This window comes from Grus americana, chromosome 1 (assembly GCF_028858705.1).
Source record: "Grus americana isolate bGruAme1 chromosome 1, bGruAme1.mat, whole genome shotgun sequence".
NCBI lineage: Eukaryota > Metazoa > Chordata > Aves > Gruiformes > Gruidae > Grus > Grus americana.
The window spans coordinates 56984848-57009392 of NC_072852.1; the positions used below are offsets into that span (position 1 = coordinate 56984848).

Below are 24545 nucleotides of genomic sequence, written 5' to 3' on the forward strand. Positions count from 1 at the left end.
GTGACCCGACGGCGGTGGGCGGGCCCTCGGAGTGGGCGGGGCGGGCTGGAAGCTTCCACGGCGCCGCGCGGCGGTTGGGCAGGGAAGCGAGCGTGCCTGGGCCGCGGCTGCCTCCGCCTCCCCGCCGTGCCGCCATGGACTCGCGCAAGCTGAGCGAGCTGCGGGCCTTCGTCAGGCTCTGCAAGCAGAACCCGGGCCTGCTGCACACCGAGGAGCTGGCTTTCCTCCGCGAGTGGGTGGAGAGGTCGGTCACGGGCCGCGCCGCCGTTGAGGTGGCCGTGAAAGGGGGGCGGGGGGGGGAGGGGTGGTCTAGCGCGGGACGCGGTTGGGGGGGAGGGGGCGTGTCTCCCCAGCGGGGGAGGGGAGGGTGGCACTTGCAGGCGCGCGGCCCCGCCGCACGGGCGGGGGTGTTGTGGTGTCGCGGTGTCGCCGTTGCGGGTCCAGCCCGATCCTGTTCGGCGGGTCTTCGCCGGGGAGCGGCTCCGGTGCGCAGCCACTTTCCCTCCCCTCCCTTCCCGCCGTAGGGCTTGCGGGGTTACGCCTCGAGCATTAAAAAGATTTGTTATTTTTTGTTTTGTTTTGTTTCTTTAAACTCTGGCTATTCCCGTTGCAAAAGCCTGCCCCCCGGCCATCTCAGTGGCTCAGCTTTCCAGGCTGGAAAGCCCCAGAGTAATACTTACCGAGCTAATTCTCGCATTATGCACCAGAGTTGGCTAGCCTGTCTTAAAAGGAGCCGAGTTTGTGGGGAGGTGAGTGGCGTTGATTTACATCCTGGTACCCGAAAGCGTAAAATACCTGACAGTTTAACAGGCGGTAACGGTTCCTGGCCAAAATATGTTTTGGCCCCTTTGAAGTTTCAAGTATCACGTAGTTGGTAATCCTTGCTCCCCTGTGAGGCACTTCAGACGTGTGCTCTTCACGCTGCGCGTGGCCTTCTGCGCACGTGTGATGCGTCGTGGCAGGTGCTTCTCCATATCAAAACATCTTTGGGTTCCACCCTCGGCGCCCAGAAACACCAGGTTGGAAGGGCTGAGGTCCTTTCGTGCTGGCCGAGAACCCCTGTAATGCAGCTAGGCTGCCTCTGCCTGGCTTTCGTAGCCACAACCCCTCGCTACCCTGAAGGACTGTGAGAAGCGAGGGAAGTCCTTGCAGATGCACCTTTTGCGAAAGGGGAAGTTAAAAGATTTTTATCTAGCTGCAGACTGGGATTTTAAAAAATTTACTTTAAATTTTAATCTGAAAGTATTTTAACTGTACTTTCTGCTGTATAGTACTTGTAATTAGTTGAAAAACTAGTGGGGCTTTGTGTGCATATATATATAAGTAAATACTGGTGTTTCACTATATGTTGTATAATGAAAATTACTACAGTGAACTACTTGGGGGTTTTTATTTTACAGTGATATTTAAACTTTAATGCATCTGAATATTAGTGTAGTTGTAAAACGACTCCAATTTAACTAAGCTCAGTTTTGCGGTACTGGTAGTAACTGCACATATGCCTGGGAAGGAGATGCATATCTATTTTATTCTACTGCAGTTCTTTAGTTGCTTTTGCTAATGTGCAGAACACTTCAGTGCCTCACCCTAGGTTACATCCATTATTCTGTTTCGTAATTCTGAAGGTGTGAACAGAGTATTTTGGGAGGGAGAGGAATAACACTGACTTCTTTTGGCCAAAGAAAGCATTAGAGAAGGGAAAGGATCATCTGTTTTCTAACTTTCTCCATGCTAATGGGGAGGGCTCTGACTTCCAGATTTATTTTTAGAGTTTGTATTTAGTTAATAGAAGAGTGCTTGTGTTAAGTATAAAAATTAGGGTTTGAACTGTGGAATGTTTTTTCCATGTAAAACCTTAACTTTATCTCAGAAGTTAAAAAATATTTTAAAGTAGAACCTCCTGTAGCTCTTAAGTTTTCTAGTTTTCTTCACATATTTGAGCTGAATATTTGCATAGGTTATATACTTGGATATTTGGAGTGGTAAGCCACATTGCTTTTCATGTCAAACTGTTGGGAAGTCTGGTAGATTCCCCTCTTACCTTCCATATTTGTGCTATTTGCAGGAGGACTATTAAATGTGTTTATAGGGTCTTCTCATTCTTTGGAAACTCCTTGAAACTTAGCATGGCCTGGCTTCACATGGAAATAAACTCGATGAGCCTGATATCTCTGTCAGGCTTACCTGTGTTAATCTAAAAGACATAGGTTTAGTCACCAAGGTAATGTTGTGAGTGATTACAGAATAGTCACTAAATGATACTGAAATACATCTTTAAATTTTTCAACTAAAATTTTGATGATTGATTTATTTTTTTTCCTTAATGATTCTAACTTAAATTATGTTAACTGCTCATACAGCCAGAATGGGATGTTTTATTTCTGGCTAGCTGTTAATATTGCATCAGAAACCTTAAGTCTTAACTGTTTTCATGCACTTATTATCTTCTAACCTTTATTCTGCCTAGCTGTTGTATTTAATTTCTACATAGATGCTATCTATATAGAAAGCATACACTGGTGTATGATTATGTTTGGAAAGTGTTTTGACATCCCTATTAGTCATGCCTGCTTTTTCATAATTGCATAAAAATACAAATATTTTGACTTGAAATGTTATGAAATGAGTCATTAAAGGGAACATGTTTCAAAAAACCTGCAGTTGAGCAAAGAAACAATGGAAGTCCTTAAAAGTAAAGCACAGCATCCCTAATTGATGGACAAAGCTTTTTGCCTTTTGTTATTGTTGTTTTTTTCAGATAGATTTTGACCCTTTTGAATTCTTGGTAATTCAGTTTCTCTCTCAAGATAATTTTGCTGTCAGTGATGAAAGTGGATGGAGAAATAACAGTTGCAGTTCTTCCAACAAGTCATAAAAGCAGTGTTTCTCATCACTGTGATGAGTGGAAGTATGCAGTTTTTGTTGAAATGGAGTCCTGACAGCTCCCAAGAGCTGTTACTGGAATCACGCAACTCTGTTTTAGCACAAAGATTTAATTGTAAAATGTGTTTTGTGTGTGTGTGCTGTTTATGCAGCTCAGTACCTGCCTTTTCCTACAAGAGTGTCTCATATCTGTATACTGTTGAGGTTAAATACACTGCGAACTTTGCATATCCTTGCTGTGCATTCAGTCATTGTAATCAAATGCTGTTTTGGGGGATGATTGTGCAGTAACTTACTTTTGAATTGTTCTGGGATTGTAACTCCAGATTCAATAGAGGATAACTGGATAGTAAAAACACTTTCAAGGATTAGGAGTGAAAGTGTTTAGCCTTGGCAGTTTATGAAATAGCATATTTTAAAATGTATATGTATATTGATTAAACATATCTCATAGACTGTTCTAAGCTTGGATAGTTTTGGGGGGGATGTGAGGAGGGCAGAGGAGACTGACTTAAGTTGTTTCAGCCTTGAGATGATTCAAGGTGTCAGACTTAAAACCAGTTGATCTTAAGACTGATAATTTGGAATTGCTGAAGAACTTGATTCCTGTGCTTTTTTTAACTTGAGCTGTTCTTAAATACTTGATTGGAAGCTGGGAATGTTACTGGCCTCCTTGTGTTAGAGGTTCTCAGTCTTTTTCCAGTAAGCCAGGCTTTGAAAGACTCCTACTGTTTAAAATAAAAAAAAAATTTAAAAATGTTGCCAACAAGCATTAGATGGATCTTGTGAGCATTGTGTTACCCTGGATATTAGCTATTAGCACTACTAAAATGCTTCAGAATTTGTAGTTTTCTAGTAGAAGTCAAGTCCCAAGGCTTCATTAGCCAGTCGCTATAGTCCTAGGGAAAACTCTTTGAATTTTACAGACCGGTTAGACAACTATATGCCCTATTGTCATTCTACAAGGGTGAGGAATTAGGAGGAACAGTTACTACATGCACTGTGTTTTTTGCCTAGCTTGATAACGATTTATCAGACTGCAGTTGTTTAGTCCTTGCAGTATAAGTTACATTAAGTAATGTCAGCATTCCAAGGATATATCCAGATTTTTGCAATAGCTTCAGAAGATGCCTTTTTTTTTAACTTGTGGTAATTTTTTTCTTGACAGTTGTAAACTCGAGGTAGTGTAATGCTGTTTGCTTGCCTTTTGCTGCAGGGCCTGGTGCCAGGACCTGTCAGTCCTGCCACCTCCTCTTCCCTCAATTCATCCCTGTTCCTGTCCTATATCCCCCATCCAGGTTTGTTTTCAGCCGGCTTGGGGCCTGACTGTGAGATGGTGCTGGTGACAGGAGGGAGGAAAGAGGACAGAACGGGACTGCAGCAGCCTGACTTAAGAAACTGTAGGATCTCATCTTTAGCATATAGATTTATGTTGCACTAATTCCTGAAAGCGGATATCCTGCACCCTTCCAGTTCCTTTTGCCCACTTCCTTCTCCTCTCCCCTGCATTATGTCTAGCCAGTTGTGTAGGGCACCAAGGAGTTGGTTGAGTCCATTGAGTTGATAGAAACGTGGGGTTTTTTTCCTGTTGGAGTGTGTATGGCCAGAGCAATTGAAAACTCGGTAGGTAGGAATGGTAGTCCTTGTGGCAGCCTGCCATGAGGTATGAGTAGATGTTATATGAAACAGCTGGAGAATTCAGCCTATGCTTATTTCTGGCTGCTAACCAAAGTTGATGCAATATAGAAGATTATTCTGTATTGGAAGAATGCTGTCTATACAGAGAATGCTCCTTAACTTGTAGCTAAGGAAAGGCAATATTGCAATACATAAGAGAAATGAAGTTGTTTTCTAGGCAGCAATTTTTTAATTGCATAAGCATTTTGGGCCATTAGGGTTCTCTTAACTTGTTTGACTTCTGTTCCAAAAATAATTCTAATTTTAGTGATATTTATAATAACAATATCTAGTTTTGACTTAAAACATAAGTTACATTTTAAGGAGAAAATCCATTTCAGCCAAGGAAGCAGCTTTTCTGTCTGAGAAATGGTGGGTGATGTGTGCAAGTACAAGTCGCAATGGAGTCCTAGGTGAAAAAGCCAACAGACAGTGTGTGTTATATTACACTGTGAAAAGTATGGTGGATGCGTGCTTTTTATGTGCTGGTTTTACAGTGCATTGGATCGTGTTTTGTGTCGCAACAAAAACCTGAGATTATCAGCAGGATTTGAATCCATCAAATACGTCACTATTTTGATAATCTTATTGTTTTGTTTTTTCTCTTTTCTGTTTTGCTGAAAAGCATGGGAGGCACAATACCGCCTGCTCCAGCCAATGCCTCCACAGAGGAGACAAGTAAGGTGAGATATGAAGAATTTATCATTGAAAACTAACATTTGGACTCTGCAAAAGGTACTGAGCAGGAGAAGGGAAAAAAAAGCTGTCAATTTTCGCTCAAATAGGGTAGGTGAATATGCTAGGGTGAGTGTGACAGTTCAGTCTGAAGCCTGCCCATTGCATGATGTAGATGACTTGTTACAGATGGCTTCCTAGTCTGTTTCAAGTGTTATCATGCTCCATTTCCCTAATCCTGAATGCCTGATGTTCTGTGCAATGCAAATGCCAGACAAAGTCTTGATTTCCCATTTTATGTTGTCACTGTTTATACACCTCTTCTTGTACTCATCAGTGGATCAAATTATAATCTTTGCATGAGAAGAAGTATTAGTGAGCATGACAGGTAATGAATTGAACAGTTGAACTATCAACTTTTTAAGGCAGTGTTGTGGAAGAGTTTTTCATAGGGTTTTGTTCATTTGTTTTAAGGTAGATAATAAATTTGGTTGTAGATATTTATAACAGGATTTCCCCAAGCTTGATGTTCTTTTGGAAAAAGTAATTTATTTTTTTTTAATTTAACAAGACAGTGGATGCTGGAATTACTGGCTAGTTAGAACTGTATGGAGGGATTGTGTGTATGTAGTGAGTATAGTCTGTGACACTGAATATGAAGACAAGCAGCTTATGTCTGGTATAGCAGGATGTGCTAAGTTATGGGATTCAGAGGAAATTAGTAATGTAGTTGCAAGCTGATAGGAAAACATTTGAGAAAACATTCTGAGTGTGTATAAGTGGCAAAGATCTCTGACCTTGGCAAATGGAAACAATTTTTTGATCATTCACACCAGCTTATTGTTCACTGCTAAAGGACCTTAGCTTAATAGTATTAGATTGATAGAATTTTTCATCCAGAGAATGTGTAAGGGAAGGCAGGAAGATTGGATGGGATGGTTAGTGGCAAAACTGGTTCTGAATTGGGTATTATCTGTATTATTTGGTTTTTATTATTGAATTAAGCAATATGAAGGACAGATTTTACCAATAATAGAAGTTCATAAGTCAATATTTGGGCTCTGAATTATTTGCATGCATGATGGACTTAATCCAAGAGGAGGAAAAAGGGGATTGTGTCTTAAAACAGTAGCTGTAGGGCAATCTAATCCTTTGAAGATTTATTTTGGATTTTCTGATGCATTGTTATTTATTTGAGTGGGAATAGAATATCACTCAGAAATAATACATGCTTACAATTACATTTCTGTTTCAGGGCAAAGCAGAGGAACAGCCAGAGGAGCCAGTTAAATCACCTGAACCAGAAAGTGAAGAGAGCGACTTAGGTGTGGAAAATACATGACTTTATCACGTTTCACCAATTTGAACATGATTCTGGAAATCCTCTCTGTGTTTGTAGGTGGAGCTTAATCTTGCTTTTTGTTTTTCCCCCAGAAATTGACAATGAGGGAGTGATTGAACCAGACAATGATGACCCTCAAGAAATGGGAGATGAAAATGTGGAGGTAAGCACAATATTTTCAATGTCTGTGGTAGTAGGAAAGATAGGGACAAGTTTGGAGTTTAGTCAAGGATAGCAGCTGAGGAGGGATGAGTACTGTATTAGCTAGGTAGCCAGCCATTGCTTTGGCTCTTTTTCCCTTAAATAGAAAACTTACTGGCTTAAAACCAGTCTTGTCTTATTGAAGGTTAGAGTCCATCAAAAAGTTCAGTGAGGAAAATCAGGTCAGAAAACACAAAAAAAAATATCAAAACACCCATGAAAACTAGATAGGTAGAAATCTGCCATTATTGAACTTATCTTTTGAGCATTTTCTAGCTAAAAATAATGGTGGCTAACATCTTCAAGCTGAAAGCAAAAAGTTTTGGTGGGTGTTTTTTTTTTTAGCTATGATTTCAATGCAAATTAAGAACAACATTCTGGAATCAGAAAACTGGAGCTCCCTTCTTTGGTGCTGTCTTAGCATGGTAATTCTGGCCTGGACTCTGCAGCTTTTGGGTTTTGTCTGTGTTTTTCATTTTCTTAGGTAAGTGAAGAGATGATGGATCAAGCCAATGAGAAGAAGATTGAAGCCATAAATGCTCTAAGTGAAGGTGATAAATTGTTTTTTAGTACTTATTCAAGGACATTAGGTTTGGTTCTTCTTTTAAAAAAAGCAAGTAAATGTCTTGGACCATTTTGAATGCTTTCAAGGAAGAGAAAACTCACTTCCTATTGGATACACAAAACTATCTAGAACAGGAAAGCTTCTTTAAGTACTGTCTTCCCAATGCAGCTATAGGTTTGGGGCAGGGGCGGAAAGAGGTACTGCAGCATCTTAATTACAAATTGTAGGGAAGTACTATAACAAACATGATGATTAGTGTCTCTGGTGGTTTGTCTTCATGCAGTAAAAAGCTGTATAATAAAGAGGTGACTTCAGATTTGATTGCATACAAAGTTAAATGTACAAATGTAACTGGGAAAAGTCTCTCCTCCCCTCCAGCATTAATTTTGGAGTTTGTACTTTAGTAGTATAGCAAGAGGGAGAAATTCATTTTCCTTTTGTTGATAATCTTCCGTTTAAGAAGTGCCTGGGGACATAGCACCCTGTAAGGCAGGTTTGGCAATTTGGATGTAATTTCATTGGGTAATGATCAAAACTTTACTGGTACTCATACTTAGGTGAACTTCAGAAGGCTGTCGACTTGTTCACAGATGCTATCAAGCTGAATCCTTGTTTGGCCATCTTGTATGCCAAGAGGGCAAGGTGAGTCATTATAAACTAGTGATTTATGTTTCTGCCTCTTCAGTTATTGTTCTTAAGGAACCTAAATATAATGGCAACTTGAGGATCTGTGTAAACTTAAACCACATGAGGGAAAGAAAAGTACACTTCATGCATTTTCTCTCATAGCTGAAGCAGCCACCTAAACAATCTTAATAATATATTGAGTAAGTAACAAAATGATGTTCCAAAATGCATTGTGCTAATAAGCCTTTTGGGCTGTTGAGTTAGAATAATGCTGGGTAACAAACACTTGTAAAATCTGAAGTTTCTTCTGGAATTAAGATGATGATTGAAGTCATGTCCTGTTTAGATACAAAGTTAATGGTGGATTGTGTGAATTCTCTGCCTGTTGTACCTGCTAAATGAATTCTTTAACTGTGAAGTAGACTTGTTTCTGTTCAACGGTCCTACGTTTGAACAGGTTGTACCTATCTTTAAACCCATTCAATACCCACCTTGCTGCTAATTACGTCTACCAGACTGCAGATAATGCATTGGGAACATTGTCAGATGTGATGTGTGGTAGCCCTAACTTCATAATGCACAAGCGTTTTTATCTTCCTTATTTTTGAGGAAGGCTGGGCAAGTATGGGTTGCAGAATCACAAGTTCCCCAGGATTTTTTTTTTCTCCTTGTACACAAAACCCCCACTAAGCATGGATGATTTGATGGTTTAGTGGGTCTTTTCCCTAGCAAGGTATAATTCAAAGAAATATTCAACTTTTGATGACTTCCATGTGATTAATTAGTATCCTTTAACTGTTCCATTCCAGTACATCTTAACTGGTACATGCCTTGCTCTTTTTTTCCTTTCCATATCAAAGTTTTTGCATGTAACACCACTTGTGTACCTTAATACACTGTTGCCGTCATAGTAGTATTTTTAAAACCTCTTAGAGTGCCATGTCTTCTCAGGACTGGGATTAGCAATGAAAAATAAGAGTGTTTATAAAAGTTACCTCAATTTGGTCTATTGTAGAAATAACCAAATGATATATTAGGATGCTGTAAAACTTACAGTGTTAATAACAGTGTTGATCAAGTGTTGCGAGTAATCCACCTGCCTCTGGTGGTCTTGGGTTGTGGTTTGGGGTGGGGTGTTGTGTTTGGGAGACAAGGATTTTTGTGCAGCCAGCAGCACTGGAATGTCTCATTGGTGAGGTGTAGCCTTGGGACAGTTTCCTGACACGTTGTTCACCTGCTTGTTTCTAGAAGAGAATGTGTGACTTTATGCTTGCTTTATAACAAGCCTTAATGATGAAGTTACTTCGAGGTGCTCTAATTGCTGATAATTTTTCTTCAAGTAGATGTAAAAGTGCAGAAGTTCTGACTTGGTGTATCTTGAATATTAAATACTTTTGTCAATTCAGGAATGGTTTTTTTAGTGTTTCCTTCAGAGATTTTAATTTGAAATGTCTGAACCTCCTAAACGTACTGCTCTACTAGTTAATCTGATGTGCTCGTCTGTTGTAAAATTTGCAGTTATTTCACTTAACTGACAAGACATTTGGGCTACTTTCTGGGTTTGTTTTCGTTTTGCCTCTTTTAATTTTGATGACTCATCTCTTGTGTCCTTCTGTAGTTCCTGATGATTCTAGCCATTGATCCTTGTAGCCTGTATGATAACTCGTGCTTTCTTTGTCTTACTGTTTTAAAGATTATGTAATATGGCATGCATAATATTGTTGTTTTGTTCAAATTGCTAGTTGCCATTGGCTATAGACTCCAAACCCCATGGAACTGAACTTCCCTTTGCATTTATATATCCCTTCCTTGCGCGCTAAAGTTCTTCTTACTGGCAAGACTTGAGTCTGAACAGCGAATGACGCTTTTGCTTCTTGCTAATGATTCACCTACAATGGTGAGGGAGGGGAGAAACTAAATTTCAGTGGCTTCATTATCACTAGAAATCTTTTTGAACTTGGCTCTTCAAATGTATTATCTCACTAGCTTGCCTGTTAGTCATCCAAAATTGTTTCCAGCTTAAGTTAGTAACTTGGTATTTCAATATGTACAATAAATGTTCTTGTTCCCACAGTGTTTTTGTGAAACTGCAGAAGCCAAATGCTGCCATTAGAGATTGTGACAGAGCCATCAAGATTAATCCTGATTCGGCACAGACCTACAAATGGAGAGGGAAAGCGCATAGGTAATGAGCTGCACCTGTAGGTGATATTATCTTTACTTTTATTTATGCATTCTCTCCTCCTGTAAATTTCTGAACTGACTTGTACCTGAGAGCAGTAGCCATGAGCCAAGAAACCATTATGCTGAGTGTATGGCTTACAGGAAAGAAAGGATGATGGTGATTTATTGATGGCAATTTATGAGTAGTCCTTCTGGCACTGTCTCTTTTTCTCTTTTTTTTTCTTTTTATTTTTAAACATATCTTCTAATGACTTACTGCTGTTCCGAATAGCATTTTCTAATCACTTGCTAAATATTGTGAGTTCCAGGACTCTGGATTTTATTTGTTTGGAGGTCTTTTGTTTTTACAGTTTTTATTTACTAACCTGTAATTCTTAAACATTTCTCTGCTGCTCTTATTCCATTAGATCATAGAGCTCTTTTACATAGTAAATTAATTGCTTAGCTCTTAAGGAAATAATTTGTTGCAATTCAAGAGTGTTATTAAGCAAACAGTGTAATTATTTACAATGGCATTAGGCTACTGTGCATTCCCCTCCAGCTATAGTTAATTTGGTTTTTTTAAATGACAACGTATCAGCCAAAAAAAAATAAGGTGACACTTATTACAGTCTGTATAAAAGTGGAAGGAGTAAATTCTAATAGAATTTGGGGGGGGGGAAGGCATTTTAAACAGTATTCAGAGAGTAGTTTGTTAATGTCTACAGTTTTAGTGCAGAGTCTGGAGCCTAAGAGTGAGAAGAGTGGAGCAACGTTTGGATTAACACCTCTGTCTGTAAGCAGAAGTGCTTTGACCTTTTAGGAATACCACCATTTGCTTAAAGTTTTGGTTATCAAGAGTTTGTATAAATGAATCCTTAAGAAGTGTGCACAGTAGCTTGTACGATCTCTTCAACTACGATGTGGTGCATCCAGTTAGCTAGGATGTTTGAGTGCTGAGTAAAGGAGGTCCAGACCACTACTACCTCAAGCTTAGCTAGACTTGTACAGAACACTGAACGTGTAGTTTTACACTGAACATGTGCCTAGTGATGCAGAGTATTTTTGGTGTGCTTCACGTGTTTAGGTAGGGTACCTTCTCCTTGTTAGACCCTTTTTGTTAATAGCAAACAATGACACTAGCTGATTGAGGGGGTTTTTCCTCATTTTTACTTCAAGGAAAAATTATTGTAAGGGTATAAAGCAAGCAAGAATCCTCTAATGGCATCATAGTGTGCAGGTGACAGAAAACACCATGATTATTACACCTTAAACTTATGTAAATCCATATAGCTACATGTAAAAATACTGAATGTCACATGGTTGTAAATATTTTGAAGAACTGTAAGAGTTCAATTTGCTTTTTCCTTCTGAATGTTTGTGTCTTCTGAATTCCAGACTTCTGGGTCACTGGGAGGAGGCTGCTCATGATCTTGCATTAGCTTGTAAACTGGATTATGATGAAGATGCTAGCGCCATGCTGAAGGAGGTGCAACCAAGAGTAAGTGGGGAGGCATAACAGAGGTTACTCCTATATGTTTGAGTGACGTTTCATATTGAGTTTATAAATACTTCTGACTTCAGTGACACCTGTTTATGGCTCTGTGTAGAGAAATTCAGTCTCTGGGGCTGGGCATGTAACTGAACTATGAAATAATATGTTCCTTTTTAAAAATCTTAACAGAAGAATCTGAAATAGTTAAAGTTTGCCAGGCATTTTAGAATGTAGACTAAAACATTCAGAAGAGGAAGAGAACACTGTGGTAATGGATTTTTTTTCAAAATGGTTCTGAATTGATCAAAGCTTCATCCTTAACATGTTTTACAAAGGAAGCACTCTTTGCTGTGATTTGTACTTTCATTAGTCTACCCCATGAGGGCAGCATAATCTCTGTAAGACTGGTTTTCAGCATTTCTCAAGTGATTGACCCCTACATTCTTCTAAGGAAGAACTACTATGTAAAAAACGTAAGCCTGTTGATAGCAGGCTTTTTCATCTGTTTTGCATATTCCTTTAAAGTGGTTGACAGACCACAGATGGCAGCTGTTGCAGTGTATTGGGTTTAAGTGGCAAGGTTTTGGGGAGGTGGAGACTGCAGGGCTGGCCTCTTGTAAGAAGAAATATGGGGCTGCCCCTGCATCAGACAGAGCCTGTTCCAGCTGGCTCCAAAACAGACCCACTGCTGGCCAAAGCTGAGCCAGTCAGCAATGCCAGTGGTGCTTCTGTGATAACATATTTAAGAAAGGGTTAAAAACCACAGTGCAACAGCTGTGAGAGAGAGGGGAGTGAAGAAAAGAAAAGATGGGAGAGAAGCAACCCTACAGACACCAAGATCAGTGAAGAAGGAAGAGGAAGGAGGTGTGCCAGGCACAGGAGCAGAGGTTTCTCTGCAGCCTGTGGAGAAGACCATGGTTAAGCAGGTTGTCCCCCCTGAGCCTGTGGAGGTCCACGGTAGAGCAGATAGCCACCCTGCAGCCCACGGAGGATGCCGAGGCACATCCGCTTACTTTAGCATGAAGAAAGCTGCAGCCCATGTAGAGTCCACACTGGAGCAGGCTCCTGGCAGAAAGTGCAGCCTGCAGAGAGGAGCCCACGCAGAAGCTGGTTTTGTGGCAGGAGCTGCAGCCCACAGGGGACCCATGCTGGGACAGTGTTTCTTAAGGACCATACCCTGTGAGGAGGATCCACACTGGAGCAGTTTGTGAAGGACTGTATCCTGTGGGGGGGACCCCACACTGGAACAGGAAAAAAGTGTGAGGAGGAAGGAGTGGCAGAGGTGCAGTGTTATGAACTGACCGCAGCCCCCAATCCCCTGTGCCATTCGGGGTGTGGGGAGGAGGTGGAGGAGTGGGGAACAAATGAGTGGGAAGAAGGGGAATAGGGGGAAAGTGGGTTTAGTTTTGTCTTTCTCATCATCTTACTCTGTTTTTAATGGGCAATAAATTAAATTAATCTTCCCCATGATGAGTCCGTTTTGCCCATGATGGTAGTGGATGAGTTATCTCCCAGCCTTTATCTCAAGCCAAAAATAAGATGGAGCTTCTCCATCTTATTTTTTCTCCCTGTCCTGTTGAGGGAGAGCTGAGCTTAACCCACCACATGCATAAATATTCCAGTGTCTAATAACTTCAGCTTTCAGTTTTCCTACCATGTCTTTGTAGAAGAGACTGTCTCCAGCAAAACAACAGAAACCATCTTACAACCTAGTAGTCTTCTGTGTTGGAGACTATTGATCTATGGGAAATGTAATGAGGTCTTAGGTCTCAACCTTTTTTTATAAGAGGTGCACTTAACACTTGGCTGAGGCGGAACCTTTTATTTCCCAGTTAACCTGACCATGCACAGAAACAGCAGAGTATGTCTGTGATACATTGTTGTGTAGTTGTCAACTGTATGGGAATTTGTGTATGCAGCTCAAAGAAAAATGTATGATCTTTTCATGGGTGATTTTTTTTTTAATCTGTAGTATATGTTCACCTAATTTATTCACTTCCAGCTTTCCTAGTACTTTTTAGTTCATAGCACTTTCAGCTGAAATTGAGTCATATTCTAAAAAGGCTTAGTTCATTTTAAGAAATACTTAAACAATGAAAATCAAAAGTTTGGAAACTTTGTTTCATAAAAAAAAAACCAAACCAAACCCACAACAAAAATCTTACCTCTCTCTTAATGAACTACTAAAAGGCTGTAACATCAGGTTCTGATAACATGTACTGCATTTGGTATCAGTCAGTCCTGCCTGCTGTGTGCTTTCTCTGGCAGATATACTTCAAGAATGATGTGGTATGGAATTAGTATCTCCTAGCTAAAATAAGTTGTATTGACACTTCACTACTTACAAAGTAATTTCTTTTTTTACAGGATAGCCTGAAAGAACAGAAGAGTATCCATTGTAGTAGTAGTTAGCGTATCTCTTCTTGAACCTTGATTTTTGCTGTGTTTTTAGTTACAGGAGTGTTACAGAGTACACAGTTTGTGAAATCATGAACCATTTTTTGCAACGCTATATAAGGATATACTCTGGTTTCAGGAAAGCAATGCTAGAGTTAGTGTTCTGTTGTTATAACGAGCTCTGAGTGACAAGCCTTGGGAAGTTCATTGCTAACGACTCTCCTCTGCTGGGGCTGTAGCTTTGATAGACTTGAGAAAAATCTAGTAATAGGAAGCAAACTTTCTCCCCATCAGCCCTTTCTTGGTTTGGTTCAGGAATTCTTTGGCCTGCTTATGTCAGGCTGTACATGCTGCAAAGGCATCTGGAACAGCAATAACATTATCTAAGTGTTTGTGTGCAGGGGGAATTATACTTCTGCTTGTTCAGACAGTGAAAATTCTCTTTTCCGGGGCAGTTGCTGATTTTAGCCCTGGAGAAATTAATATTTCGGCATAAAAGCATGAAGGGATGTGGAATGATAAAGCATTTAAGTTCTAACTACGGTGCAAGTCCCAGAGCTATATAGCAAAAATATATCCTAGAGTGCGTGTTCTGATGAATCCAGTTAGGGCTGAGTAGATGTGAATAACTGATTGCCATAGAGAGGAAGTAGCAAATGACTCCTAAAACAAAGGCGCTTTTAGGATATGTGAAGTCAGATCTTATTTTTAAAGCACTGGTAAAAGCAGATGGTTATGCTTACATGTCTTTTGTGTTGAAGTATGTTGTGTAATATGTTAGAAATGTATATGAAATGTTGGCATTCTATTGTAACAGGCTCAGAAAATTGCAGAACATCGCCGAAAATATGAGCGGAAGCGTGAAGAAAAGGAAATCAAGGAGAGAATGGAAAGAGTGAAGAAGGCACGGGAGGAGCATGAGAGAGCACAAAGGGTGAATACTTAGGCTTTAATATTTCTTGTTAATTTGGAGACTGTCATAGTTATTTTGGTTAAAATTAATTGCAGAGAAGAATTACTTTCATTTTAAGTGTTACAATTATATTTTAGAGAGTTGATTTCTGTCTTGGTTACTTCACCAATAATGAAATCTGGAGAAGAGGGTGTTGTACTGCATCTGCTTTTATGTCTTATGACAAAAACAGGCTCTGGAATCTTTACTAATCCTGTATTTCAAGAAGCCAGTTATGGTATGAGTGTACCAGAATAGTTTTCACTTAAAGTACTTATGTCTCCCGAAGCTGGAGGTTTTAAATTCGGGATAATACTTTGCTTCTCTTCCTCACTTTCTGACACAGTTTGCTTGCTTTTTCTTCATGCTTTTCTGATATATTTTAATATGTTAGGGGTGGGGGTTAGCTCCTCAACTTGTATTTTCAGAACTAAAACAAATCATACAGTTCATATTCAGTAAAAACATATTGTACATAATTCATCTGCAAAATCATACTAAAGTAAGAGTAGACATTGCTATTTCTTAGTGGTTTGTATATAAAGTGCTTTGTTTCAGGCAGGTAAGTTATCACAATAAACAGTCTCAGCTATTTTTTTTTCCTCTTAAAAACCAATTAAGCAGTAGAAATCAGGCTGCAGTTCCATTGCTTTGTGTGGAATGATGTGCTTTCATCTGCAGGAGGAAGAAGCAAGACGACAGGCAGGAGGAGCTCAGTTTGGTGGTTTCCCAGGTGGTTTTCCAGGTATTTTATTTTTAAGCACCATTACTTGAGGTAGGAGGTGACTGTTATTTCCATGTGGCATATTATAACCACGTTTTTTATAGCATTTGTTCTTGAGAGAGAGAGAAATATTTTTATGAAGTTTAGAACTTGTCTACAAATAACTGTTTGGGCACTAGTGGGAAGAGGGATGGGATTCTTTCTCTTAAAGAGGATTGATGCTGGGTAGCAAGTAGAGGGAAGACAAATCAATAATGATGGATAACAGAATGAAAGGATTTAGGTCTGAGAAAACAAAGGTGCAGTATTTGCTTAATAATATGTGCTGAAAAACTAGTATAAACATTTTTCTAAATTACCCAGGGGACCTTGGACTTTTTCTGCTTAAGAACAATAGTTTTAAAGTTGAAAATTTGGATTGAATATTAGCGAAATCTGTGGGGGTTGCAAGCCATTGTTGAACAGAATAGCTTCTTAAAGGAGATAGTGCAATTTACCTTATAGAAAAGCTCTCCTTGAACATCGGACTTTCCATGTTATTTTGAGGTACAGTAAATTGGGAAGAAACAAGAGTAGGTACTAAAGCTCTTGAAGATTGAGATGTAGTTGAGGTAAGCTGTGCGCATGCTCCAACCATATCAGCTTGTTGGGGTAACCACATAGAGACTATATTCACCCTGCTCAGCACAGGATTCAAAACCAGCACCTCAAGCATTTTGCTTCAGGGATTTTTTTTTTTCTTTGGTGGTACAATTTTTTCAAACCTAAAGTTCCCACCAAACATTGAATGTGCCTGGGACAGAGTACTGCTGATCTGCTTTTACCCTGAATTGTTCACCCCGGGCATTCAAAGTCCTTGTGTTCCTGGGTGTCGTGGTTTAACCTGTCCAGCAGCTGAAACAACCACACAGCCGTTCACTCACTCCCCCCCTCCCAGTGAGGTGGGGGAGAGAATTGAGGGGGGGGGGGGGGGAAGTAAAACTCGTGGGTTGAGATAAAGCCAGTTTAACAGGATGGAAAAGAAAGATAATAATGATAAAAGAATATACAAACAAAGTGATGCACAGCACAATTGCTCACAAGCTGATGCTCAGCTAGTTCCTGAGCTGCCCCACCTCCCGGCCAACTCCCCCAGTTATATATGGAGTATGACATCATATGGTATGGAATATCCCTTTGGCCAGTTTAGGTCAGCTGTCCTGGCTGTTTCCCCTCCCAGCTTCTTGGGTGCCCCCCACCTTCTCGTTGGCAGGCCAGTATGAGAAGCTGAAAAGTCCTTGACTGCTTGGCAACAACTAAAAACATCAGTGTGTTATCAACATTATTCTCATCCTAAATCCCAAACACAGCACTGTACCAGCTGCTAGGAAGAAAATTTAACTCTATCCCTGCTGAAACCAGGACACTGGGCTTGAAACCTACCTGATTTAAGTTAACCAGAAAAATAACTATATCTGTGTACAAGGTGCTAGAACTCATTACAAGCCTCCTATTCAATTGCATTAAAAACATGGATGAAATAAGGTGTAGGCCTTCACAGAAAAAGAAGGTGAAAACCCAGCTTTCCATTTGGTGGACCAGCTGTAGCTTTATGGAAGATACAGCTTTAGAGGTGTGGCAAAGGTAGTATGTCTGGTCTCTCTGTGAGCCTCCTGTTTAGATGAACTAAATGTTTTTCATTATGCATTCTTCTTGTCTTGGGTTTTCAGGTGGATTTCCTTGGGCTATGCCTGGAGGTGCGCCAGGTCTCAATGAGATTCTCAGTGATCCAGAAGTCCTTGTGGCTGTGCAGGTGAGTATTTGTTAAAATGAAAGCTAAATGTTCTGAACAAGAGAAGAACAGTGCCTATGAGCTAAGAAGCTAAGAGACGGAAGAAATATGTGACCTTCTGGATAGCAGTGGGGTGCTTGCTTATTTCTGTGGTGAAACTCTCCCCTTGTGTGTGCAGCACCAGACTGTCTGGAATCAATGTTAGGTATTTTTCAAAGGATGGGAGCTTAATTAAAGAAACACCCCCACCCCCCCCCCCGCCCCATACTTGCCTGTGATAGGCAAAACTATGTGCTATATAGAGTTCTTCATCTCTGAGTCTCTTGAATGTTTTTTTTTTTCCACACAGTAATCCACTTGCTCCTTTTTTGAATGCACACACGTTGTGGTGAGATAATTATGCACAAACAGAAAGTGATTGTTAGTATTGTTGCAACACAATATATTACAATAATATTGATATGAGAATTACCTTTATCTTAGGGGATTTAAGTGTTTCGTTTTTGCCAGAGACAAAGTAGTATCAGAATAGTTCTGCATCTGGCATTTTTCTAAATTCACGTTCAGAAAGCTTACTTCCCCAGTGGGCTTGATTAACTGCTCTGTTAATTAATTGCTCAATGTCATGACTACTTTTACACAAGAGAATTATTCCAGCAAATTAAGTAGAACATACCTGACAACATCAGTTTTAGGGGCAGGTGGGCTAGGAAAAATCTGAGCTATATAGTTACATTTGCATACTAATATGATCAAGTTTAAAAGCATCTTGTTACTTTTTCTGTATTGTTGTGGTTAAACTAGAGCTATGTGTTGTTCTCAGCTCATTGAACAGCTGTGATACCCATGTAATTAAAAGCATCAGAAGGGACCCTTATTTGGTATGCCCTGAAATCACAAAAAAAGAAAGAGGCATTGCTTTCCATGCAAAAATTCACAGGTTCCCTTAATGGTTGCTGGTGTTTGGAAACACACCTTTGCTTAGGCTGCCATAGTCAGCAATGTTGACTTGCATGCAAACCATCCAAAAAAGCCCATGAGTTATAGTTGTATTCATTACCTGGCTAATTTATGCTGTAATTCAGGAGTTTGAAATTAGAGTTGCTGAAAACAGAGCTTTGAGGTGCAGCTAAATATTAAGCACTTGACACATGCCTTTAAGATGACTCCATTGCATGCTGATTGTATATACCCCAACATATCGTGGGACTCTGTTGCAAGAATGTGTGTTGACAGTGTTTTTTGATAATGCAGGCAGGCTGTAACATGTAGAACCTGTCAGCAAAGCCCTGAGTCTCTTGCTGACCTCTTTGTACAAACTTTGTATCTAGATATGATTTATTCAGCATTTCACCTACATGTGCACTGCTGCCTTTTCCTAATATGTCCAAGTGACTACGTTCTGGTCCTCTCTGAATTGGCAGTGTTAGCTCCAGTCTTAAAAGACAGTAGTTTCTACTGCTTGGCTTCCTCAGTGCAGCGATGGAATACGTTGATAGATAATGGTAGCTGGCAACTATTACATAGGTACGGAAAAGTCTGAAGATACTGAATCACACAAGTCTCTCAAATTGTTAATCTTAAGATACTATTTCAACTGACAGTACCTAGAGATTTTTCATAGTGAGGAGTTATTGCTGAAACTGGAATATTCTGAGAATAAAGACCTCCTCAGTCTCTTTAGACTTAGTGACTTTTGTGTGATTGTTTTTGAGACTATTCTCCATGAGCCAACATTGAAATATCCCTGAGTGTTAACATCTAGGTAAACCTTACAACAGCGTATGCCTGAACATGAGCTAGATTAAACCAGTTATGCCGTCAACTTGAGCTTTGCATCTGTAGAAGTAACCAAAGAACCAGATATGGCCGCCTATGGACGTGTTTATAGAAGTTGTGGCTTACCATTGGCATAAAGATAAGAATCTCTGCAAACTAGTATAAACTATATAGATATTTCCTTGTTTGTCGTTTGTTTTTTGGGGTTTTTTGTTATTGTGGCTCATATTAGTCTTTTATGTGCAAAAGACTCAAAGTGGCAGAACTGTTGCATTTCTTTTCATAGCTTTTTAATGGTAGTAGTTGTGACTTTTTGCAATGACTTCTAATGCATGTTATTTTAGCTCGTTTGCCCCTAAGCTTTTTAGTCTCCAGAAGAATTGGCTGAAATTTTTGTGTGTGTGTGTTTCTCTTACTTTACTATTCTGGCTGTCTAGAGGGTTCTGTAGTACTTCCTGTCTTGCATGTGCAACTGTTTTCTCTGGCCACAACATGACATTTGTGTTTTGGAGAGCTGTCATGGGTCGTGTACAAGTTCTTTTCAAAAGGAGTGAAGTATAAGATGCACCTATGGATTCCTTATATGACATGTAGTCATGTTAGACCTAGACTTCCACCAAAATGTGTAAGTTGGAAAAAAGCATAGTGATAACTTTTTTTTTTCTTAGAAGTATTTTTCATCCTTCTGCAACTAAAGACTAGAGCGTTAGAAAACTGGATGTTTCACTAATGCTATTTATACAATGGTTCCTATTCCACCTTATGTACTAAATATTTCCCTATGGAAATGTTGATAACCTCAGCCTTAACCTTTTTTCTGATAATATTGCTCATCAGTGTGAAACCTTGGATGTGTTAAGCATTTTTATAAACACAATCTAAGGTTGAGGGCTTCCAGGGAGTTGCACAAGTACAGAATAACTTACTTGCTGCGAATTTATAGGACCATAAAACACAGAGCATAAAATTGGATATTTAACATTTTTAGGTGTGCTTTGACACAGACTGGTGACTGAGCTTACTCAGCTTTTTGTTTCAGATTCATGTACAGATGGCAACACAGATTTAACAATGTGACACAATGTTTATTGTCATATGCCTTGTTTTGAAATCTGAAATTCAAGAAGTTTGAGGTTGCGGAAGTAGTCTTTTTTTTCTTTGCATAACCGTCCTATAAAGTGGAGAAAATACACCTAGTGACTGTTTTCTGAACTACAGCATCCTATTTTTCATAGACTTTGCAGGTTCCCTTTTGTGAGGGAGACAAAACACTTGTAAATCCTTCTAACAAAAGACTTGACTCTTGGTTCCCAACATTTTGGATCAGACTTGTTAAACAGCTTTTGTGTGTGTCTGATGCTGGAATAGATACAGGATGATGTTATTGTAGCACAGACAGCTCTGAGGCCACCACTTGGGTTTTGATGGTTTCCAAAGAATACATCTGTGGTAGCAATGGGCTAGAAGTCTAGGGAAGATTGTATCTTTTAGTGAAACTGCCTAAAAGATGTGCTAGAAAGAACAGCAGATGAAATTACAGCTAATGCAGATGATTTGTACTGGGCATAATAAACTGCTTGTACTCTAGCTGAATTAAAGAAAACATGAATCTTTGCAGAAATTGCTTATAATGGAAACATTTTTCCAGGCTGAGATATAAAACCAGTCTGTACAGATTTATTAAAGGGCACTGTTCAAAACATACACGTGTAAAATGAGTAAAACCTAGTACACCTTTGGCCTCCATTGAACTAGAATTGAAGTACAGAAAAAAGTATCAATGCTTCTCATACTAAGTAGAGAAGATGTTGTTATTTTTTTGACCACTGACTTTAATGTAATGTGAATGTATTTATAAACTGGAATGCAGTAGTGTGATGTGAGACATCACAATTGGAAGAGAACCTTGTTATCTCAGAGGAGGTGGGGACTAACTTGAGAATTAGATGCATTTTTAAAAGCCAAACATTGCCACATCATCTGCTTGCAGTCCAGCAGATTAAAGTTTCTGCTGCTAGAAGGAAAAGGGCTGAAAGGGATGAGTAGAAGCTATTGCTCAGAGGAGAGTTATTTTATCATGCATACACACATGTGCTACACACATTGAGCGCCTGCCTCCTTCAAAATGCATTTGAAGATGCCTGAATACAAATAATCCAGTAGGTGTGGCTGTGTTTGATGGTTCTTGTTTTGGGGAAAAAGAACTCTTCTCTTACTCGCTTCTCACACATTGTGCTATTACTGTAATAAGCTCAGTAATGACTCTCTTTTTTCCTGATGCAGCATTAACAGCATGCACTATATCACTGGATTCTCTTTAGAGGCCTCTTGCCTAAAACTCTAATCTAGTCTTGTCATGTGAAAAGCTGAGCAAGACTTAGATTTGTGTTGGAACCACATAACCGCTAACTTTTGTAGACTTGTTTTATAAATACCCTGGTTTTTTGCTTTTTGTCTTGCAGGATCCAGAAGTTATGATTGCATTCCAAGATGTTGTCCAGAACCCAGCAAATATGTCCAAGTACCAGAACAATCCCAAGGTCATGAATCTCATCAGTAAATTGTCTGCCAAATTTGGCAGTAAACCATAAAATCCCTGGTTCTTAAAAATCATATCTGAATAGGAAGGATTGGATTTGGCTAACCAGTGTTGCAATAAAACAAACCGTTGTACCTCTGATCTTCTTAAGAAGAGAAATGGGGTGTTCTAAGGAGAACTGCTCTCTAGCCCAAGCATTGACTTTATTCAATGATTGGTTTACACAACTCAAATTATAGTCAGATGACCTAGTTTCAACCATCCCTCCTTGTCCAAGAGTTGCAACCTTTTATTATAAGTATTACAGACAGTTTATTTTCAATGAATGCTCCTGTAAGAAATATAATATTCCAGGAGTGTAAGATAAAAACTTGCTGTTGTATTGTTTTTGGATTTTTTTTAATTACTCTCAGTGAGTAAAGAGGAAGGAACTTTAACAGTTGAAGTCTGTCTTAATCCCCTTAGGACAGAAAAGTTGGCCTACTCACATATATAGCAAAGGTGGGACAAATCTGAAGAATTAACTGGATAAAGGAATTGTCTGCAAATACAAGTCCTTATGTTGGGGTTTTGTTTTCGGGTTTTTTTTTTTTTTAATGGGTGACTGACTTTATATAGCTATTAAAATTATCAGTATAACCATGCTAGCTAGTTACACACTGGAACTTCTGGCAGTACTGCAAATAATGTAGTATTTTGATCTTCACAACTGTGTAGCAAAGGTACAGTCCTATCCTTTGCACAACCTGGCATGAAGTACATATTGCAGAGGCCACAGAGATTTTTGTTACTTGTTCAATTCTTGTCCAGCACCTTTACGTAACATTTTATTTATCAGTCTGGGTATGGGAGAGCAGCTTACTGTCTGTGCTTGTACTCTTGTCCTTTCCCAGTTGGCAAGTCCTCCGCTGGTTGCACTCGCCCTTCCTTGGGGCCATGCTTACCAGGTTTCATCTGTTTGGAGACTTTAGGGAAGGAGTCTTGTTCCCATCACTACCTCTGTCCCATTGAATCCAAGCCATCCAGAACATGTAAATGCAGAGTTATAAATCAGTGAAGGGGAGAATACCCAACAAAATTGCAGCTCTGGGTTCCGAGTCTGTCTGAGTCTTTAATGCTTATTGATTAAAATTTCTTGGCCAATGTCCTGCTGTCTGTTTAGAAGTGATGACTCTTCCTTCATGGCATACTGTAGTCTTCCATCTTTCCTTGTATTCTTTTCTTTTAAAAAACCAACCAAACAAAAAACAACCACCCAAAAAAAACAAAACAAAAAGCTGTTGTCATTGTTTCTTACTTTGATGTTTTGAGGCTTGTGGTATGGAGGAAAAGGTGAAGTAATTGGAGCAGACAGAACATTCTTCTAACACTTGTGGATTAACAGCATGGGTATCCTTGAAGCAGTGTCTGTGCTGATGATGTTCAGTTGATTTGTTTACCAATACAGTTGTTGCTTCTGTTTGTCTTGGCTAAAACATTATCTTTCTGTGGAAAAATGACCATAGTTACCTGTTCATCACTTGAGTCTCAACATTTGTGTTACTCTCTTGTAATTCTGTATCTTAAGCCATAACTGATATTACCGTGTTTAAATAAATCTGGATTGGTGTAGGAACTCAACAACAGTTGCAAAAAAAAAAATCCCCAAATGCTTTTTCTCATACTAATGACCCTGTAAAATGAAATGTGAATCTTTTTGCTTAAGAAATATAGTTCTGAATACTTCTCTTAGCCTTTAAAAATAAAGTATGGTTTTGAAAAATAAAGCTTTTTGGGTTTGTATAACTTTCTGATAAAACCTATTTTGTTCAAAATAAATATGGAAGTGCTTCAATTAAACTGCATATATAACTTATGATTTAAATTGGAACTAAATGCTTAAGGGCTTGTGTTCATGACCAAATGAACTCAAGTTATGATTGAGTGTTGCTGTGTGTGCCTAGCTCTTCATCATGCTCTTGATCTCCTGTTGCCAAGAGGAGATACTTGAAGTAGGTCACCCCTCGGTATAAGCTGAAACTCGACTTCTTCATTCAGGCTGGTGCAGATGTGCTGTGGTTGAATTAGAGTATCTTGAATATAGATTTATTCCCTACAGTTTCCTGTTACTCCATCTTAGCTGTTTGTGTCTGTCTACCCATGACTAGTCAAATGTGGAAGTACCCCTAGCTAGTAGAAATGGTTCTATCTGTGTCCTGCTTGCTTGCTTACACATCATTTGCCCTTAGTCAGAGCTGATTGATTCAAGAAAAACATTCTCCCTAATTTTGGTGGTAGTGTTGGCCATCTAGCTGAATTCTTGTGATCCTTTGGGAATGCACATCCCATTACTCCCTTGGTGTGTAGGTTTTTTTGTTGTTAATGTTACCCAGTAAGTTAATTGAGGAGATGTCTGGACCTCATCTCCGTTCCCAAAATTGGCTTGTGGACATCTAAGCAGCTAAACTGGTTTGAACAGAAGTGCAATCCCAGAAAGTTAACTGACGATTTCCAAATGTGGGACATAAGTAGCTGTATGAGGAAGGGATTCAGTGCTTGCTCCGGTATTTACTGGCAGCTCCTTCAGGTTATTTGCTTCCATTGCAGCACAGGGTAGTGGTGGTTCTTGCAAGTACAGTGGTAATAATCAACTTAGCTGACAATTTGACTCTAAAAACACTTGTGCTGCCAGTGTGTATGAGTGGTTCAGCTAGCAGAGTGTGGTGTCTGAGGTGCTGACCCAGGTTGAGGTGTGCATCAGGTCAGATGCCACTTC

General features: G+C 39.5%; 1 protein-coding gene across 1 annotated transcript; it reads left to right on the forward strand.

The window, feature by feature from the left end:
- Nucleotides 1–16: 16 nt before the first annotated feature.
- Nucleotides 17–23556, forward strand: ST13 (ST13 Hsp70 interacting protein). Its single transcript, XM_054819414.1, has 12 exons — nt 17–244; nt 5186–5243; nt 6491–6560; nt 6670–6740; nt 7263–7329; nt 7901–7985; nt 10045–10155; nt 11532–11634; nt 14843–14959; nt 15659–15722; nt 17411–17493; nt 21714–23556. The coding sequence occupies exons 1-12, from the start codon at nt 135–137 to the stop codon at nt 21840–21842; spliced, it is 1068 nt and encodes a 355-aa protein (XP_054675389.1). The 5' UTR covers nt 17–134; the 3' UTR covers nt 21843–23556.
- Nucleotides 23557–24545: the final 989 nt, after the last annotated feature.

Coding starts and splice junctions, on each gene's coding strand:
- ST13 (XM_054819414.1), top strand. CDS start 135: ATGGACTCGCGCAAGCTGAGCGAGCTGCGGGCCTTCGTCAGGCTCTGC. Junction 6,741..7,262: donor TGGGAGATGAAAATGTGGAG/GTAAGCACAATA, acceptor TCATTTTCTTAG/GTAAGTGAAGAGATGATGGA. Junction 17,494..21,713: donor AAGTCCTTGTGGCTGTGCAG/GTGAGTATTTGT, acceptor TTTGTCTTGCAG/GATCCAGAAGTTATGATTGC.